We start from the raw sequence: 21,152 nt of genomic DNA on the forward strand, positions 1-21,152 counted from the left end.
TAAAAGTGCAAATCTAGGGAAATTGATAAAATAACCCTGGTGTGAGGTGTGCTAGGAATATAAATTTTTTCTTCCAGAATCAGATACCTATTATGGACATCCATACACTCATATGTGCTTTTTGGAAATAAAAAGCACCCTTTCCAAACTTGGATGACAGAACCCTGGCTAAGAAGTCCCAGGGTTTGCTGCTGTTTCATTCTGTGACCTAAACCCCAGATAAGACATCTGCCAATCTGCTTCCTATAATCTCAGTGGAATTGGGTTCTGTTCATACAGCACTAGATGTATGTGAATACTTGAATAAGATGGCATTATGAATACTTTTTTAGTGGCTGGATTTCTCATCTTCTATCTGTTATGAAATGGTTGCTTCTTAAGATCTTTAAAGAAAAAGGTTCATCGTGAGAAAGTAGGTCTGTGTTTCTGGGCTGCCCGGTTCTATTTACAGCTAGCTATGGCCTTGGCAGCCTTCAGAATCAGCCAGGCCAGAGAGATTTCCCTGAGGGCTTGCCCAGTTATCTCAGTCACGTGGGCTGGAGCACTTTTCCTTAAAGGTCCTAGCACGCCAGCACTTAACAGCTCTGATATCGGAGCAAACACAGTCCTTAGAGATTAAACAAGGCTTTCTGCAGGCAGAAAAGAGGATCTGGAAATTATAGCCACAATGACGGACAGAAGCCCCTTTGAGACAGACATGCTCACCCTCACCCGCTACGTTATGGAAAGGGGGCGTCAGGCCAAAGGGACAGGGGAGCTCACACAGCTGCTGAACTCCATGCTGACAGCCATCAAAGCCATCTCCTCCGCTGTGCGCAAGGCCGGCCTGGCCAACCTGTGAGTCCTGTGGGGGCAGGTGTGGGTGCACAGGTCTGTCCTGGACTCGGGCCTGTGGGCCAAGCTGTGGTGTTGGGCAAGCAGCCCGGTCAAAGGCTATTTGCACCGGAGGGAAGTTGTGGTTAGTTTCTGTCATGTGTGCTTTGATAAAGGGGCCTTTGTCTTGTTTCTAGGAAAGAACAAAATATGCGGAGACACACTCTGGAGAAAATATGAATGTAATTTTCCAGTTGCCAATGCATTATAAAGATGAAAATCTCAGTGGCTTGTTACATTTAATTGTACATTGAATTATTGTGACTGTATTTGCCTTCTTGGTGACACAAAGAAACTGCTGGGAGGCCGGAGATTTCTCTCTATGTCCTTTGCAAAATGAGCATTTTAGTGTCACGGTCTTTGCCAAAATGTTAGGAGCTAGGAATCAGTTACAAATTAACTTCCCAGGGCCACGGCCTACATCTCTTTTTTCACTATCAAAAGGAGTCTTTTGCTTTTAAAACATTTTTAAAATTTCTTCTCTGTAACTTTATCTTCTCCACCTGGCATGCAGGACGCCGGGAGGTGCTGGGACTGGGCCGAGGGAGTTGAGAGCGTTCTTCCACTTTGTTCTCTTCAGAGCTTCATCCAAGCACAGATGAGGCTAAGTTCATGCTACCGGTGCTGATAGTCACAGCTTTGTCTTTAAAAATAAAGCAAGTTTGTTATTTCATCAGCAAAAATGGATTTACTCAGAAATAGCAGAGAATTGCAATTAGGGGCCAGCAAGGCACAGCAAAAACCATAGGCAAATCCAGCAAAGCAGAGGAACTGTCCTATGGGGGAGGAGGAGCTGTGAGGGGCTGTTTTGAGCTAAAGGCCATTGGAGAAATGCAAGAGTTCAGGGTGTTGAGGATTCTCTTGGCTGAGTTGCTGGAGGAGCTGATCTCTTACGGAAGAAGAAATGCCCATCTCTCCTACTGGGGCTGTAAGGTAACTGGTGAGTTCTTCCTGCTGAGACTTCTGTTGGGGCCTGTAATTCACAAGTCTTCCGTCATTGACACGGAGTGTCACAGCGTGAGGGCTCCCCCTTCTGGCCTCCGGATCCCATCTCTGTGAGGTCTGATTAATTTTCACAGCCACGTGTCCAGTTAAAGTCCGTGATACAGAGCGGCCGTCTCTCTCTGGGCTTTCATTTCCTTTGCAGCAACTCCAGGGGAAGTCCTCTCAGAAGCAAAAGGGACCCATTATTATTATTATTATTGCTCCAAAAGGAAGAAATAATAAAGTCCAATAATTTAAAATATTTATTCTTAATTATTTAGTGCTTTTAAAATGTTGGAATAAAGTTGAAATACAGTATTATATTAGTTTCAGATGTAAACTATAGTGACTTGATAATTATACACATTACTAGATGCTGGCCATAGTAAATGTAGTTACCTCATCACCATGCCAGGATATTACAATATTACTGGTTATATTCTCTATGCTGTACTTCCAGTCCTGTGACTAAATTATTTTACAAATTAAAGTTTGTACTTTTATCCCCTTCACTTACCTCACCCATCCCCCACCCCCTCCCTATGGCAATCAACAGTCTGTTGTCCATATTTACACATCTGTCTTTTTTTGTTTTGTTTTTTAGATTCCACATATAAATGGAACCATATGGTATTTATCTTTCTTTGCCTGACTTATTTCACTTAGCATGATACCCACTAGCTCCATACATGTTGTAAATGGCAAGCTTTCTTTTTTCTGGCTGAGTAAAATTCCATTGTGCATATGTTCCACCTCTTCTTTATCCATTCCTCTATCAACGGGCATTTAGGTTGCTTCCATATATTTACTACTGTAAATGATGCTGCAATGAACATAGGGGTGCATAAATCTTTTCAAATTAGTGATTTTGTTTTCTTCAGGTAAATTCACAGAAGAGGAATTGCTGGGTCATATGGCATTTCTATTTTTTAGTTTCTTGAGGAGCTTCCATATAGTTTTCCACAGTGGCTGGACCAATTTACATTCCCACCAACAGTGTAGGAGGGTTCCCTTTTCTCCACATCCACGTCAATACTTGTTATTTTTTGTCTTTTGCATGGTGGCCATTCTGACTGGTGTGAAGTGATACCTGATTGTGGTTTTGATTTGCATTTCCCTGATGATTGGTGATGTGGAGCACCTTTTCAGTGTCTTTCTGCTATCTGTATGTCTTCTTTGGAAAAATGTCTATTGAGGTCCTTTGCTTATTTTCTAATTGGATTGTTTGTTTTTTGGTGTTATGTTGTATGCATTCTTATTTATTTTATGTATTAGCCCCTTATAGGATGTATCTTTTGCAAATATATTCTCCCATAAGGTAAGTTGCCTTTTTGTTTTGTTGAGGGCATCCTTTGCTGTCCAGAAGCCTTTTAGTTTGATGTAGTCCTGCTTGTTTACTTTGCTTTTGTTTCTCTTGCCCATGGAGCTGTATATAGAAATTCCTGATGTTGATGTTCATGAGATTCTTGCCTATGTTTTCTTCTAAGAATTTTTTGGTTTCATGTCTTACATTTAGGTCTTTCATATATTTCATGTTTACTTTTGTGTATGGAGTTAGACAGTAATCCAGTTTCATTCTCTTACATGTAGCTGTCGAGTTTCCCTGAACCCCAGTTATTGAAGAGACTATCTTTTCCCCATTGTATATTCATGGCTCCTTTACCATATATAATTAACCATATATGCATGGGTTTATATCTGGGTTCTCTATTCGGTTCCATTGATCCATGGGTTTGGTCTTGGGCCAGTGCCATACTGTTTCAGTCACTGTAGCTTTGTAGTACAGCTTGAAGTCATGGCACCTGATACCTGCAGCTTTGTTTGTTTGTTTGTTTGTTTTTGGTATCATTAATCTACAATTACATGAGGAACATTATGTTTACTAGACTCCCCCATCACCAAGCCCCGCCACAAACTCCATTACAGTCACTGTCCATCAGCATAGTAAGATGCTGTAGAATCACTACTTGTCTTCTCTGTGTTGTACAGCCCTCCCCTTGCCCCCCACATTATACATGCTAATCATAATGCCCCCTTTCTTTTTTTCCCCCCCTTTATCCCTCCCTTCCCACCCATCCTCCCTAGTTCCTTTCCCTTTGGTAACTGTTAGTCCATTCTTGGGTTCTGTGAGTCTGCTGCTGTTTTGTTCCTTCAGTTTTTTCTTTGTTGTTATACTCCACAGATGAGTGAAATCATTTGATACTTGTTTTTCTCCACCTGGCTTATTTATTTATTTATTATTTTTTTACTAAGGTATGATTGATATACACTCTTATGAAGGTTTCACATGAAAAAACAATGTGGTTACTACATTTACCCGTATTATCAAGTTCCCACCCATACCCCAATGCAGTCACTGTCCATTAGTGTAGTAAGATGCCACAGATCCACTGTGTGCCTTCTCTGGGCTACACTGTTCTCCCCGTGATCCTCCACACCATGTGTACTAAACATAATACCCCTTAATCCCCTTCTCCCTCCCTCCCCACCCACCCTTCCACACCCCTCCCCTTTGGTAACCACTAGTTCATCCTGGAGTCTCTGAGTCTGCTGACACTTTGTTCCTTCAGTTTTGCTTCATTGTTATACTCCACAAATGAGGGAAATCATTTGGCACTTGTCTTTCTCCACCTGGCTTATTTCACTGAGCATAATACCCTCCAGCTCCATCCATGTTGTTGCAAATGGTAGGATTTATTTCTTTCTTATGGCTGAATAATATTCCATTGTGTATATGTACCACATCTTCTTTATCCATTCATCTACTGATGGACACTTAGGTTGCTTCCATATCTTGGCTATTGTAAAAAGTGCTGCGATAAACATAGGGGTGCATATGTCTTTTCGAATCTGAGAAGTTGTATTCTTTGGGTAAATTCCAAGGAGTGGGATTCCTGGTTCAAATGGTATTTCTCTTTTTAGTTTTTTGAGGAACCTCCATATTGCTTTCCACAATGGTTGAGCTAGCTTACATTCCTACCAGCAGTGTAGGAGGGTTCCCCTTTCTCCACATCCTCGCCAGTATTTGTTGTTCTTAGTCTTTTCTATGCTGGCCATCCTTACTGGTGTGAGATGATATCTCATTGTGGTTTTAATTTGCATTTCCCTGATGATTAGTGATGTGGAGCATCTTTTCATGTGTCTGTTGACCATCTGAATTTCTTCTTTGGAGAACTGTCTCTTCATATTCTCTGCCTATTTGTTAATCAGGTTATTTGCTTTTTGGGTGTTGAGGCATTTAAGTTCTTTATATATTTTGGGTGTTAACCCCTTGTCAGATATGTCATTTACAAATATATTCTCCCATACTGTAGGATGCCTTTTTGTTCTGTTGATGGTGTCCTTTGCCGTACAAAAACTTTTTAGTTTGATATAGTCCTATGAGCTCATTTTTGCTTTTGTTTCTCTTTCTTGAGGAGATGCATTCAGGAAGAAGTTGCTCATGCTTTTATTCAGGAGATGTTTGCCTATGTTGTCTTCTAAGAGTTTTATGGTTTCATGACTTACATTCAAGTCTTTAATCCATTTCAAGGTTACTTTTGTGTATGGGGTTAAACAATAATCCAGTTTCATTCTCTTGCATGTAGCTGTCCAGTTTTGCCAACACCAGCTGTTGAAGAGACTGTCATTTCCCCATTGTATATCCATGGCTCCTTTATCATATATTAATTGACCATATATGCTTGGGTTTATATCAGGGCTCTCTAGTCTGTTGCATTGGTCTATGGGTCTGTTCTTGAGCCAGTACCAAGTTGTCTTGATTACTGTGGCTTTGTAGTAGAGCTTGCAGTTGGGGAGCATGATGCCCCCAGCTTTATTCTTCCTTCTCAGAATTGCTTTGGCTATTCGAGGTCTTTTGTGGGTCTATATGAATTTTAGGACAATTTTCTCTAGTTCGTTGAAGAATGCTGTTGGTATTTTGATAGGAATTGCATTGAATCTATAGATTGCTTTAGTCAGGATGGTCACTTTGGCAGTATTAATTCTTCCTATCCATGAGCATGGGATGTGTTTCCATTTATTGGTATCTTCTTTAATTTCTCTCATGAGTGTCTTGTAGTTTTCAGAGTATAGGTCTTTCACTTCCTTGGTTAGGTTTATTCCTAGGTATTTTATTCTTTTTGATGCAATTGTGAATGGAATTGTTTTTCTGATTTCTGTCTATGCTTGTTTATTGTTAGTGTATAGGAATGCAACATATTTCTGTGTATTAATTTTGTATCCTGCAACTTTGCTGAATTCAGATATTAGTTCTAGTAGTTTTGGAGTGGATTCTTTAGGGTTTTTTAAATGTACAATACCATGTGATCTGCAAACAGGGACAGTTTAACTTATTCCTTGCCAATCTGGATGCCTTTTATTTCTTTGTGTTGTCTGATTGCTGTTGCTAGGACCTCCAGTACTATGTTGAATAGAAGTGGGGAAAGTGGGCATCCTTGTCTTGTTCCCCACATTAAAGGAAAATTTTCAGCTTCTCACTGTTAAGTGTAATGTTGGCTGTGGGTTTGTCATATATGGCCTTTATTATGTTGAGTTACTTGCCCTCTATACCCATTTTGTTGAGAGTTTTTTTCATAAATGGACGTTGAATTTTTGTCAAATGCTTTTTCAGCATCTGTGGAGATAATCATGTGGTTTTTGTCCTTCTTTTTGTTGATGTGATGGATAATGTTGATGGATTTTTGAATCTTGTACCATCCTTGCATCCCTGGCATAAATCCTATTTGATCATGATGGATGATCTTTTTGATGTATTTTTGAATTTGGTTTGCTAATATTTTGTTGAGTATTTTTGCATCTATGTTCATCAGGGCTATTGGTCTGTAATTTTCTTTTTTGGCGGTGTCTTTGCCTGGTTTTGGTATTAGAGTTATGCTGTCCTCAAAGAATGAGTTTGGAATTATTCCCTCCTCTTCTATTTTCTGGAAAACTTTAAGGAGGATGGGTATTAGATCTTCACTAAATGTTTGATAAAATTCAGTGGTGAAGCCGTCTGGTTCAGCAGTTTTTTTCTTAGGTAGTTTTGTGATTACCAGTTCAATTTTGTTGCTGGTAATTGGTCTGTTCAGATTTTCTGTTTCTTCCTGGGTCAGCCTTGGAAGGTTGTATTTTTCTAGAAAGTTGTCCATTTCCTCTATGTTACCCAGTTTGTTACCATATAATTTTCATAATATTCTCTAATAATTCTTTGTATTTCTGTGGTGTCTGTAGTGATTTTTCCTTTCTCAATTCTGATTCTGTTTATGTGTGTAGACTCTCTTTTTTTCTTGATAAGTCTGGCTAGGGGTTTATCTATTTTGTTTATTTTCTCAAAAACCCAGCTCTTGCTTTCATTGGTTCTTTCTATTGTTTTATTCTTCTCAATTTTATTTATTTGTGCTCTAATCTTTATTATATCCCTCCTTCTACTGACTTTGAGCCTCATTTGTTCTTCTTTTTCTAGTTTCATTAATTGTGAGTTTAGACTGCTTATATGGGATTCTTCTTCTTTCCTGAGGTAGGTCTGTCCACATACACTTTCCTCTTAGCACAGCTTTTGCTGCATCCCACAGATTTTGCGGTGTTGAATTATTGTTGTCCTTTGTCTCCATATGTTGCTTGGTCTTTGTTTTGATTTGGTCATTGATCCATGGGTTTAGGAGCATGTTGTGAAGCCTCCATGTGTTTGTGGGATTATTCATTTTCTTTGCATAATTTATTTCTAGTTTCATACCTTAGTGGTCTGAGAAACTGGTTGGTACAATTTCAATATTTTTGAATTTAGTGAGGCTCTTTTTGTGGCCTACTATATGATCTTTTCTTGAAAATGTTCCATGTGCACTTGAGAAGAATGTATTCTGTTGCTTTTGGGTGTAGAGTTCTGTAGATGTCTGTTAGGTCCATCTTTTCTGTTGTGTTGTTCAGTGCCTCTGTCTCCTTACTTATCTTCTGTCTGGTTGATCTGTCCTTCAGAGTGAGTGGAGTGTTGAAGTCTCCTAGAGTGAATGCATTGCTTTCTATTTCCCCTTTTAAATCTGTTAGTATTTGTTTCACATATGTAGGTGCTCCTGTGTTGGAACTAATTTTTAGATGTAATTACTTTTGCTACTTTTGAATTTCAACCTTCACACTAACTTTTAAGTAATTGATCTACTGCCTCTGATATATGTTTGCTTTACCAGTGGAGATTTTTCCCTATCTTGCTTCTACTTAGAGTATTTTCTTACCTCTTAAAGGGGTCCCTTTAACCTTTCTTGTAAGGCTGTTTTAGTAGTGGTTAACTCTATTAACATATATTTATCTGTGATGCTCTTTATCTCTCCCTCAATTCTGAATGATAACCTTGTTGGGTAGAGTATTCTTGGTTGGAGGTTTTTCTCCATTCAGCACTTTGAATATATCATGCCATTCCCTTCTGGCCTATAGAATTTCTGCAGAAAAATCAGTTGATAACTTATGGAATTTCCTTTATATGTGATTTGTTGCATTTTTCTTGCTGCTTTTAAGATTCTACCTTCATTTTTTATTTTTGACATTTTAAGTATGATGTGTCTTGGTGGGGACCTCCTTGGGTTCATCTTGCTTAGAGCAATTTGTGCTTACTGGACCTGGTGGACTGTTTCCTTCCCATGGTTAGGAAAGTTTTCAGCTATTATCTCTTCAAATAAATTTTCTACTCCTTTCTCTTTCTCTTCTCCTTCTGGGACTCCTATAATGCAGATATTAGGACATTTGATGTTGCCCCAGAACTCTCTTACCCTATTCTCATTTCTTTAATTCTTTCTTCCTTCTGCTGTTCAGCTTGATGCTTTACATCACTCTATCTCCCAGTCACTAATCCATTCTTCTGCATCCTCTAATCTGCTCTTCATTCCCTCAGAGTAATTTATTTTTTGTGAGGGCATCTCTCATATTTATTGATCAAATGGTTGTTAACAACAATAAAATTCTGTATAGGGGACTCAACGCACAGTCATTAATCAACCCCAAGCCTAATTCTCATCAGTCTCCAATCTTCTGAAGCATAACGAACAAGTTCTTACATGGTGAACAAGTTCTTACATGGTGAACAGTGCAAGGGCAGTCATATCACCGAAACTTTCGGTTTTGCTCATGCATCATGAACTATAAACAGTCAGGTCAGATATGATTAGTCATTTGATTTTTATACATGATATATATGTGAATCCCACATTTCTCCCTTATTATTATTATTTTTAATAAAATGCTGAAGTGGTAGGTAGATGCAAGATAAAGGTAGAAAACATAATTTAGTGCTGTAAGAGGGCATATGTAGATGATCAGGTCTGTGCCTATAGACTAAGTATTAATCCAAGCTAGACAAGGGCAACAAAACATCCACGGATGCAGAAGATTTCTCTCAAAACAGGGGGGTGAGGTTCTAAGCCTCCCCTCTGTTGGTCCCCAATTTCTCTCCTGATGGCCCCCCTGCAACTGTGCCTGTCTTAGGTTGTTCCTCCCTTGAGGAATCTTACCCGTCTCTGGCTAACCAGCCATCTTCCGGGGCCATACAGGGAAATGTAAAGTTGGTAAGTGAGAGAGAAGCAATATTCTTTGAAAAGGTTAGCTTTTTACTTCTTTGCAGATTTATGCCCTATGGCTTCTATGTCCAGCATTTGTCTTGAGGTATCTTTACCACTTGGAAGAATTATGATATTCAGTAATTTTCGATATGAGGCACTAATTCTACTAAAGGTTTGCAATTAGGAAGGAAGAAGAAAAGCTATAGAAGAAGCAGACGGAAGAAAACATGGGAAGATTGATTATTTCTTTGACATATCTTCTTGTAGAGTAACATAAGCATGTATAGGCTTTAAACTACTAATTAAATTGTGCACATACATTAACATAATAGGAATACAGCTACATAACAAAAGCAGACCTTCAATTACCAGCCATATCCAGTGAAACCAAGAAAACCAGTTAGGTACCCTAGGCATTTGTGAAAACTTATCAATGATATGATGGACATTGTCTAACTGAATTTAAATAGTTTGAGAAAAATCAGACAAATTAAAACAGCACATTCCTGAGAACTGTTCACATCCCATGTGTTCTTTTAATAGTAGATAGTCTATAGTTGCATGATTTTGGAGTGCTGCAACTTGCACTTCTCCTAATTCTTGGTTGAGTTCCGACAGTATAGATCCGGTCAAATTTGTTGTTTTACTGTATGCACAGGCCAGCTTAGATATCTCCTTCTTCATTCCCATGGCAAGTCCAGGAACTGGTGGGATGAGTGCATCTACAGCTGTAGCAGTGCATGGATCTTTGTTGGGGTTTTTTGATGATCATCTTCTGGAATGACTCTTCCAGAGGATGTTGATGTTGAAAGTTCTTCTTCATATTGTATCTTAATTTGTTTTCTGTGTAGCCAAATTAGGCTTTGATCCTCTGTATAAACACAAACAAACCCTTTGCCCACACTTTGATATGACCTTTATACCATTGTGAAGAACCTATTGGAGATCATCACACAGGAACTGCTTTTTTTTTTTTTAAGAGAAAGGAATATTATCAGAAAAATGTACTTCCATAGCTGATCATCTGACACCCTTTGAAAGATCAAAATTAAGGATATGTAAAGCATTCATTAATTGTTGATTTGCAGTTACTTTTATCCTATCAGGGAGTAATCCCCCTTTTCTTTCTCTCTTTTTTTTTGTTATCATTAATCTACAATTACATGAAGAATATTATGTTTACTAGGCTCTCCCCTATACCAAGTCCCCCCCACAAACCCCACCTCAGTCACTGTCCATCAGCATAGCAAAATACTGTAGAATCACTACTTGTTTTCTCTGTGTTGCCCAGCCCTCCCCTTTCTCCCACCCCCCACATTATGCATTCTAATCATAATACCCCCTTTCTTCTTCCCCCTCTTATCCCTCCCTACCCACCCATCCTCCCCAGTCCCTTTCCCTTTGGTACCTGTTAGTCCATTCTTGGGTTTTGTGATTCTGCTGCTGTTTTGTTCCTTCAGTTTTTCCTTTGTTCTTATACTCCACAGATGAGTGAAATCATTTGGTATTTCTCTTTCTCCGCTTGGCTTATTTCACTGAGCATAATGCCCTCTAGCTCCATCCATGTTGTTGCAAATGGTAGGATTTGTTTTCTTCTTATGGCTGAATAATGTTCCATTGTGTATATGTACCACATCTTCTTTATCCATTCATCTATTGATGGACACTTGGGTTGCTTCCAATTCTTGGCTATTGTAAATAGTGCTGTGGTAAACATAGGGGTACATCTGTCTTTTTCAAACTGGAGTGCTGCATTCTTAGGGTAAATTCCTAGGAGTGGAATTCCTGGGTCAAATGGTAAATCTATTTTGAGCATTTTGAGGAACCTCCATACTCCTTTCCACAATGGTTGAACTAATTTACATTCCCACCAGCAGTGTAGGAGGGTTCCCCTTTCTCCACAACTTCGCCAACATTTGTTGTTGTTTGTCTTTTGGATGGCAGCCATCCTTACTGGTGTGAGGTAATACCTCATTGTGGTTTTAATTTGCATTTCTCTGATAATTAGCAATGTGGAGCATCTTTTCATGTGTCTGTTGGCCATCTGAATTTCTTTTTTGGAGAACTGTCTGTTCAGTTCCTCTGCCCATTTTTTAATTGGATTATTTGTTTTTTGTTTGTTGAGGTGTGTGAGCTCTTTATATATTTTGGATGTCAAGCCTTTATCAGGTCTGTCATTTACAAATATATTCTCCCATACTGTAGGGTACCTTTTTGTTCTATTGATGGTGTCTTTTGCTGTACAGAAGCTTTTCAGCTTAATATAGTCCCACTTGTTCATTTTTGCTTTTGTTTTTCTTGCCCAGGGAAATATGTTCAAGAAGAGGTCACTTATGTTTATGTCTAAGAGATTTTTGCCTATGTTTTTTTCTAAGAGTTTTATGGTTTCATGACTTACATTCGGGTCTTTGATCCATTTCGAATTTACTTTTGTGTATGGGGTTAGACAGTGGTCCAGTTTCATTCTCTTACATGTAGCTGTCCAGTTTTGCCAGCACCATCTGTTGAAGAGACTGTCATTTCCCAATTGTATGTCCATGGCTCCTTTATCAAATATTAATTGACAATATATGTTTGGGTTACTGTCTGGAGTTTCTAATCTGTTCCACTGGTCTGTGGCTCTGTTCTTGTGACAGTACCAAATCGTCTTGATTACTATGGCTTTGTAGTAGAGCTTGAAATTGGGGAGTGAGATCCCCCCCACTTTATTCTTCCTTCTCAGGATTGCTTTGGCTATTCGGGGTCTTTGGTGTTTCCATACGAATTTTTGAACTATTTGTTCCAGTTCGTTGAAGAATGTTGCTGGTAATTTGATAGGGATTGCATCAAATCTGTGTATTGCTTTGGGCAGGATGGCCATTTTGACGATATTAATTCTTCCTAGCCACGAGCATGGGATGAGTTTCCATTTGTAAGTGTCCCCTTTAATTTCTCTTAAGAGTGTCTTATAGTTTTCAGGGTATAGGTCTTTCACTTCTTTGGTTTGGTTTATTCCTAGGTATTTTATTCTTTTTGATGCAATTGTGAATGTAGTTGTTTTCCTGATTTCTCTTTCTTTTGGTTCATTATTAGTGTATAGGAAAGCCACAGATTTTCTGTGTGTTAATTTTGTATCCTGCAACTTTGCTGTATTCTGATATCAATTCTAGTAGTTTTGGAGTGGAGTCTTTAGGGTTTTTTATGTACAATATCATGTCATCAGCAAATAGTGACAGTTTAACTTCTTCTTTACCAATCTGGATTCCTTGTATTTCTTTGTTTTGTCTAATTGCCATGGCTAGGACCTCCAGTACTACGTTAAATAACAGTGGGGAGAGTGGGCATCCCTGTCTAGTTCCTGATCTCAGATGAAAAGCTTTCAGCTTCTCGCTGTTCAGTATGATGTTGGTTGTGGGTTTATCATATATGGCCTTTATTATGATGAGGTACTTGCCCTCTATACCCATTTTGCTGAGAGTTTTTATCATGAATGGATGTTGAATTTTGTCAAATGCTTTTTCAGCATCTATGGAGATGATCATGTGGTTTTTGTCTTTCTTTTTGTTGATGTGGTGGATGATGTTGATGGAATATCAAATGTTGTACCATCCTTGCATCCCTGGGATGAATCCCACTTGGTCATGGTGTATGATCCTTTTGATGTATTTTTGAATTCGGTTTGCTAAGATTTTATTGAATATTTTAGCATCTACATTCATCAGGGATATTGGTCTGTAATTTTCTTTTTTGGTGAGGTCTTTGCCTGGTTTTGGTATTAGGGTGATGTTGACTTCATAGAATGAGTTTGGGAGTATTCCCTCCTCTTCTATTTTTTGGAAAACTTTAAGGAGAATAGGTATTATGTCTTCTCTGTACGTCTGATAAAATTCCGAGGTAAATCCATCTGGCCTGGGGGTTTTGTTCTTGGGTAGTTTTTTGATTACTGTTTCAATTTCTTTTCTCGTAATTGGTTTGTTTAGCTTTTGTGTTTCTTCCTGGGTCAGCCTTGGAAGGTTGTATTTTTCTAGGAAGTTGTCCATTTCTTCTAGGTTTTCCCCTCAGAGTAATTTTTATTTCATCTATTGAATTCTTCATCTCTGATTGGTTCTTTTACAGACTTTCTATTTTCTTGAGATCCTCTCTTGTTTTATCAAGTACAGTGGGAATCTTTATAACCACTGCTTTACACTCTTTATCAGATAGATTGATTAACTCTGTTTCTTTTTTTTTTTCCTTTTTCTTGTTCTGTCATTTGGGGAATGTTCCTCTGTCTCCTCCTTTTCTCTGACTTTCTCTGCTTGGCTCTATGAATTAGTTGAAAGGGCTCACTCTCCTAGTCTTGAAGGATTGACCTTGAATAGGACAATGCCCTGTGTAGACTGCATGTGCCTCATGGTTTTGACAAGCTGGAAGCTGAATAATTGTGGAATAGTCTTTTCCTGGTGCTGATGCTCCCAGAGTGTGGCCCCAGGGCCATGGCCTTGGGGGCCCATTGGAGGGAATCTTGGGTGGACACCTGTGGGTTCTGCACTGGTTGGGGGAGGGTGGTGGGCCAGTGGCTGGTCAGGGTTGAACTGCAGGCAACTCCTAGATTGGTGTTAGCTGAGTCCCCTCTGCCTTGTCACCTTGTATGCCTGTATGTGCTCTGGGCTGCCTGGGGTTACTCCAGGGAACCCCTGTGCTGGGCACCCACCAGATCCCAGGGGTAGCATGAACTCAGGCTCTCTGCACATTCCCCCTTGGTCCCTGGGCACTCCAGTCTGCTCCTGTGCATTTCCACGTCAGCACCTGGGGTCCTGTTGCAGTTGGGATCAGACACTATGCACATGTGAATTCCTCCAAGGCCCTTGCACACTTGGGCTGCTCTGGGGAATTGGTGCTTCCTGGGTCCCACTGGTGGCCATAGGCCAGCCCCACACATGTTCCCCTGCAGTGCTCTGGGGAGTTGTCTTGGTGGTACAGCCTGAAGATTTGGGCACCCTCCCTGTGAGCAGGGGAACTTCTGATTCCTGCTGATGGGAGCTAGGCCAGTAGGTAACAGTGTCAGTGAGGGGGCACTGCTGGATCACACCCAGATCCTGTTCTCAGCTGCACAAGGCTGTGGGGGAGGAACACAAATAATGGTCCTGGCTGGCTCCTCCAAGCTGGATTGCCTTCAATGGTTCCCTTGCCAAGTAGTGGATGTTTAGTTCTGAAACCTAGGTTCTTTCACTCATGGTCCAGTGGCACTTTAAGCCACGAGGCTTTTTTCCTGTGCCTTAGGGCAGGGCATCCATCCCTGGCTCTCCCAGTGAAGTCCCTCCCCTCCCGCCCGCTGTTGGCTGTGCTGGAGGTGGGGTTGCAGCTACTGTGTCTCTGTCTCTGCTGTTGGTTTTTATTTTAACTGTGCTGTCTGTCCCTCCTTGTATAGGTGTCCCTCTCTTCTTGAGGGTGAAATGCTCTGTGTGTTGGTGTACATTTCGGTGTGTAAGTGGGAGAAGGGGGTCAGGCTCTCTGTACTCTGCCTTCTTTCCAGAATCATTCAACAATTTGGTACTTTTAACACAAAAAAGTGATAGCATTATATCACAAGATGTAATTATTCCAAGATATTTACAGAATGTATTTATGTAAGGTTTTGTGACCTAGTAACAGGGTCCAAGTTAAAGATGCAGTATGACCAGTTTTTCCTTTTTTTGTACCGCTATAACTGTATTAGTACCTCATTTGGCAATAATGTCCAAGTTCTACATTTAAGGGCCTTCATGAGTGTGAGGTACAGCCATTTGCCTCTGTCCTGCTCATACCGGGTGACAGGTCCTGCTGAGTGACACTAGGTAGTGACTTTACTTCTTCTCATATTGGGCCTTGCTATGTTGAGAGCCATTTCTGGGCATCCCTGCTGCTTGCTGACATTTTGGTATTCTTTGCCATCTTTAATTAGCTCCTCCTCTGTGCAGGAGTCTTGACTAGGCAAGTCTACTGTGATAGGGCTGTACTAATCAGCTTCTGACTTTATGGCCATTGGGTGTCCAGGTTCAGTGAAAAGAGTGCAAGTGAAGTGGACTCAGGAATTGGATAACTAAGGTGCTCATCTAACTTGGCTTTTCCTTCCACGTGTTCATTCATGGCAATGATCTTGCTAGGACCTCAGTTCGCCCATTTGTAAAACAGAGAGGATACTAAAAGCCCTTAACTCTTAAGGTTGTGCAAGGCTTGGACAGTCCATGTAATGATGATTTTGACAGCGCCCCATAATAAATGCTCAGTAAATGCTCATAATTACATAGTTTCAAGCCTTGACCTGGGGAAATTTGCTGGCTGGTTAATGCCTCCACACTGCTACGTGGCAGGCACAGCCCATGGAAACAAGAAGTTCAGATTCCACATTTCTCTGAGGCTGAGACAGGAGTCCAGTGTCTGGCAGAGACCCCCTCCTGCCAATTCAGATGGCATCCTTCCCCGGGTCCCTCAGTAGTGGACACCCAAAGTGGCAGCAGGAGAAGCCCGCTAGTTGGAAATTCCTTCCTTCTACCAAGATGCTGAGATTACTTTAATATAACCCTGGAATTGCTTCTCAGATTGCTAAAAGGTTGCCCAACGTCCTAGAGCCATTCTGCACAGGAGAATGGGACTCTCCCATATTCCTGCCACGTTCCCATTTAGGGGTCCTCAAGGCCCCTCCTTCCTTTGCTTCCTCTTTTTGGAAAGACATTTCTAGGCACAGGCTCAATAAATGCAAAAGTGCTGGAAAATTCTCATGCTTCCCCTTGTTTTCTGTCTGCTCCATGGTGTGGGAAGAAGGGAATGCCTCCCCTGGAAGCCTCTCCATAGCTTTCCACTGTCAAAATGTCAGAACACTAACAGTTGTCAGTAAAGCTTTAGTATTAGTTTAAATGGTAAAGAAATGTCCTGTGAGCTATAAGACAGTCTTTCACCCATGATCTAACTCAGAGCAATTGTCAGGCAATTAGATCCCATTGTGAAAGAGCTTCCATTATTTTGGAAGGAGGAGGTGGGAGGATAGACACAGCAGGATGCCCAGCACCTGGAGAGAGGGTGCAGAGGACCAGCTGAGGGGTGCCGTAAGGGTGGGGTAGATGGGGCGCGGGGGGCCTTGCAACCCTCAGGAGAGGGAGCCTATTTCTCAGCTCTTCTCACCACAGTCTTCAGGCAACCTGGCCCTTCATTCTCCAGCGGCAGCTGCCAAGAGATTCCACATTAGACAAAAGGATGGGTTTGTGGTCCCTTTAAACTCTGATGGAAAAATTACCCATTTTTTTTCATGCTATTTGTTTTTTTTCTTGGTTTTGTTTGAATCAGAAGGTACAGTCTTTGAGGCCAGTCTACCAATATCGTTTTCCAAGGCAGCCCTCTCTGCACATCACATCACATCAGAGCAAATGATGGGTGGGGGTCTGTGGTGGAGAGGAGAGGCTGTCAATCAAGGAAGAGTGTGGGAAGTGAGTGAGTTGTGTCCCACTTAGGGTAGATCACTGGTTCTCAACCCTGGCTACCTGTTAGAACCACCTGAAGATTCCTTCAACAAATAAATGGTATTTAAATAAATTGAAACAAATAAATTGAAAAGGTAGAGGAAGGGAAAGTACCTTCCTGCCATCCTTTCTTCATAATCCAGCGAACACATATAGGGTGTCTGTAGGGAGAATGGAAGTTGCATGGCCAGGATCCTCACCTGACTCTGTTCTGCTCGGCCACTGTGCACGTGCAATGCTCACAGGGTCAGGCTTGCACACATGTGTGCAATGGCTATTATTGACTCTATGTAAAGAGCTCCACCCAGTGCTCTGGGGCGGCGAGGCAGCAGAGAGGCTTAGAGGCAGAGACAGGCTTGCTGCATGCAGACTTGCCCTGAGGAGGATGGGATTCTAGCACTTGACCTGCCAACATGAGAACAAATCTGGGTATAAACCCTTTTACCCCCAGTATTCTGGTGTCATTTTTGGTCTCATCGAATCCAGAGTGAACTTTCCCAGGGCTGAAAGGGGAGACATTTGGAGTAGTTGGCAGGATTCACTGCAGACCAAAAAAAAACAGAATAAGCTGCCCTTATGGGAGGGGTACTTCAGTGGGCTGCCCTGTGGATGGGGAGACACTCGGGTATCCCCCAGTGGGCATGTGGCCCGAGGTGGCTTGCCTCCTAGAGGACTGGGCCCCACCCCAGGACTGGACTCAGGTGGAGGTGACACCTGAAGCAGTAGAGTTGGCCCTCAGCAAAACAGGGAATTTTTTGGAGAAACGGATGTCCACACAGAGGCAGAAACCATGGGTTGGCTTTTTCTCACTGTGATTAAGAAAGGCCATAAAGGAGAAGAACGTACTCCTGCAAGAAGCACAAGAAGAGGAAGCATGAGAATGCAAGCTGCCAGGTGCCATAGAGGAGGTAAGAAATTTGTTGGTGACCGAGACGGTGTCACTGTGAGGTGCTGTGGAGATGGTAAAGGATGTAATAGTAGTACAAAAAGAAACAGCACAAAAATGCAAGCTGCAAAGTGCTACGGAAGAGGCAAAAGCCATGGAAGAGAAGGTTGTACTCCTGCAAAAAGCACAACAGGCAGCACGAACGCCAGCTGTGAGGTATTGAGGTGAAGGTAAGACAGCTGTTGAAGCTGAGCTAGTGCTGATGTGAGGCATTGTAGAAAAGGTAAAGGGTGTAGCTGAGGAAGTACTCAGGGGAGTGGAGAGAAAGGTGACATCAGCCCTGAAAATGGAGGAGGAGCTGAGGAAAGATGAGGAGGTAGAGGTCATGCCAGTGCCAGAGGAGCCGACCCCTCTTCTATTGAAATCCTGCCCGGTTGTAGTCAAGGAAATAGATACACAGCAACTGATGGTTCCTCTGGGAGAGGCACAGCCCCCTCCCCAGGTCATGGAGCACTCTATGCTTTGCCCCTACAGTCAGGCTGAGCTGGTGGATTTGGGCTCCCAGTTTCAGCAGAAGCCCTTGGAGTCACTATGAGCTTGGCTTCTGCATCTTTGGGATGTAGGTGTTAATGGAATTATTCTGTCCTGGTTAGAATTGGGAGAACTGGTTGCCCTGATGACTCATCCTGCCCTGCAGAAGTAACTGCAAAATGCACATCAGACCCCCCAAAATCACTCCCTCCCTGATAAGCTTATGGCCGTGCTTCCTGCCCTGTGGCCCAACCAGGGTGATTTATCACTTTTTCCCACTAGATGGCAGATATATGCTGAGCTCCAACAAAGGCATGAAAAATGCCATTTATAGCCTAGTGAATTATGGCCCAGATGAGGAACGTTTTATTATAAGGATGAGGAATGTGGTCCTTCAGATGGCTTCCACATCCCTCTTTGGGCCCCTAGTGATCATTCTTGCCCCTCACTTAGGACAGCCCATCAGTGAGGCTACCCATACTGTATCAGACTTGGAAGAGGCTGAAGCAGTGAGAGCATGGAAGGGAATACAGTCAGCTACTTAGAGGAACAGTTTAAAGAGCCCCGTGAAGGTCACAAGGACCCATATGTGGGCTGATTTGATAAAAGCAGGAATAAACAGAGAGAAACTGGATGGAAATTCAATAAAATTTTACTGGAGCTGTGGCAGCCACTGAAGCCGGAGCAAGTTTCGGGAGTTGGCTAAAGCGAGGACCAAGAAATGGAGCTAGAGACAAAGCCACAAGCCTGGCCTGTGTGCCTGCAGGACTTCCTGGTGGAGAGTGAGCTGACCCCACCTGGAACCTCACAGGAATACAATTTGGAGATATGGTTTGACTGAGGGGAGGGTCAAGACATCTGCCTTGGGGGCCTGGGGGCCACACCCCTCTGGCTCCCCTCTGGCTCTTGGGGGAACCAGGGGCCACATGTTGAAATATCAATTCTTGGCCCCCAGTGAACATACAATGTGTCCTGGCCCTGGTGGACACAGGAGCTGAATACTCAATGATTTGTGGCAACCCCGAGTGGTTTCCCAGAACCCCTGTTGTTACAGAGGATATGGGGGTAAGGCTATCAGAGTGAAACAAGCCCAAATCCCACTGGGAATAGGGCATCTGTATACAGTATACTGTGTATATCTCTCCTATCCCCAAATGTATTTGGGGGACAGATATCCTGCAGGGCCTATAGTTGTAGACCACTGCAGGTGAGTTCAGACTGAGGATACATGTGGTGCAGTGCTCACAGGTGCAGGCTTGTACACATGTGGGCAATGAGTTACTACTGGGCTGCAAGGAGGTGGAGAGGGGGCAGGCAGGGACTGGCTTGTTGCATGCAGACTTGCCCTGAGGTGGATGGGATTCTAACACTTGACCTGCCACCCCAAGAATAAAACCTGGTATAAACCCTTTTGCTGTGAAAGTTCCATTGTCATTTTCGGTCTCACCGAATCCAGAATGAACTTGCCCGGGGCTGAAACCCTCAGGCAAGACAGCGTCTGCTATGTTCTCAGGCACCACGGAAACCAACACAATAGGCCAGAGTCCTAGCCCTCGGTGAGCAGAGAGTCCGGCAGGAAAGACAGTCCCATGAACAGATGGTGAGCAGCTCTGGAAGGAACTTCAGGGCCATGCCTAGTGTGTGGTGGGACAGGGAAGCTTCGGGGTCAGCAGGGGGAGCAGGGAAAGCTGAGGGTGGGCAGACAGCTTGCCCGAGGGGGAGCACCATGAGGGAAGGTGAAAAGGGAGGAGTGCTGGGTGCCCTACTCAAACCACAAAGGTGCCACATGGGTGGGTGTGCCCTGTGGATCCTGAGGCTGAGACCGGAGTCAGGTGAGCAGTTCAAGAGGCAATGTCAGCGTGGGAACAGGGCGTCCGGGTGGGGGGTGGAGGCGGGGGCGGCCTGAAGCCCCACTGTGGGAACGTGGGAACCCCAAGTGAGATCTGAAGTGTATTTTAGAAGGACCCCTCCCATGACGGTGGAAGCTGGGAGACCCTTGCAACCTAAAACACTAAAAGACAAAGCTAGATAGAATCTTCCCAGTAGTGCTCTTTCTTATATTGCTTGGAATGGGAGTGAAGAAGAAAATTAAATCGGTTAAGTTGGTCCCCAAATTTCCCTCTTATTCAAGTAACACCAGGCTACAGCAGAGCGATTTTTAATTCAGACCAGCCGGCCACTACCTGAGGTTAACACATACTTGTTATTCCAGTGTGGAAAGCCACAGCCCTTTACTTTTTGGAGCCATTAATTATGACAAGTGTCTGATGTTACGGTCTTTGTCTTCACACCCCAGGGTCAAGTGCAGGCTGTTAGTAAGATCAGATTCTTGTTAGGTAATTGGTGGAGGACTATGACCATACCACAGGGGGAAAGGAAGCAAGCCTGGGAGGCTCCCGCCCTGAGACATGCTGTGCTTGCCGCGTACGCATAAGCGGAGACTCTGGAGCCGCGGAAGGAAACGTGGGGGGGGGGGGCGGGTGCAGGTGTGCCAGAGTCCGGCTGCTGTGCGGGGGGTTGGGCCGCTTTACTGATTTCCCACAGCCTTTTGTCTTCCTAGGTATGGCATTGCGGGAAGCGTGAACGTGACAGGGGATGAGGTGAAGAAACTGGACGTGTTATCCAATTCCCTGGTGATCAACATGCTACAGTCCTCCTACAGCACCTGTGTTCTGGTCTCGGAAGAGAACAAAGAAGCCATTATCACTCCCAAGGAGAAGAGGGTGCGTGCGCGGCCAGGCTGCAGTTCCCCTCAGCACCAGCGGAGGGTGGTACTGAGTTGCAAAAGTTGTGGGATTTGTCTCAACTTTTCTGGAAAAAAGTGGACCGAGTAATTAAGCTGGAAGCCTCATGCTGTCTAATGAAAAAATACTGTATACCAACGCAGTGGCTGATTCAAGA

The 21,152-nt window shown here is 42.8% G+C and overlaps 1 protein-coding gene across 2 annotated transcripts in view; it reads left to right on the forward strand.

Moving 5' to 3' along the window:
- The first annotated feature begins 545 nt into the window (after positions 1 to 545).
- Positions 546 to 21,152, forward strand: part of FBP2 (fructose-bisphosphatase 2) — a 63,581-nt gene continuing 42,974 nt past the window's right edge. The window contains exons 1-2 of one of the 2 annotated variants that reach the window (XM_057498507.1): positions 546 to 837; positions 20,812 to 20,974. In XM_057498507.1, coding sequence (XP_057354490.1) covers positions 668 to 837; positions 20,812 to 20,974 — 333 coding nt within the window. In that variant the 5' untranslated portion in view covers positions 546 to 667. The remainder of the gene's footprint in view (positions 838 to 20,811; positions 20,975 to 21,152) is intronic. The other variant, XM_036904358.2, reaches the window with a different exon arrangement.

Source organism: Manis pentadactyla, chromosome 3 (assembly GCF_030020395.1).
Source record: "Manis pentadactyla isolate mManPen7 chromosome 3, mManPen7.hap1, whole genome shotgun sequence".
Taxonomy (NCBI): Eukaryota; Metazoa; Chordata; class Mammalia; order Pholidota; family Manidae; genus Manis; species Manis pentadactyla.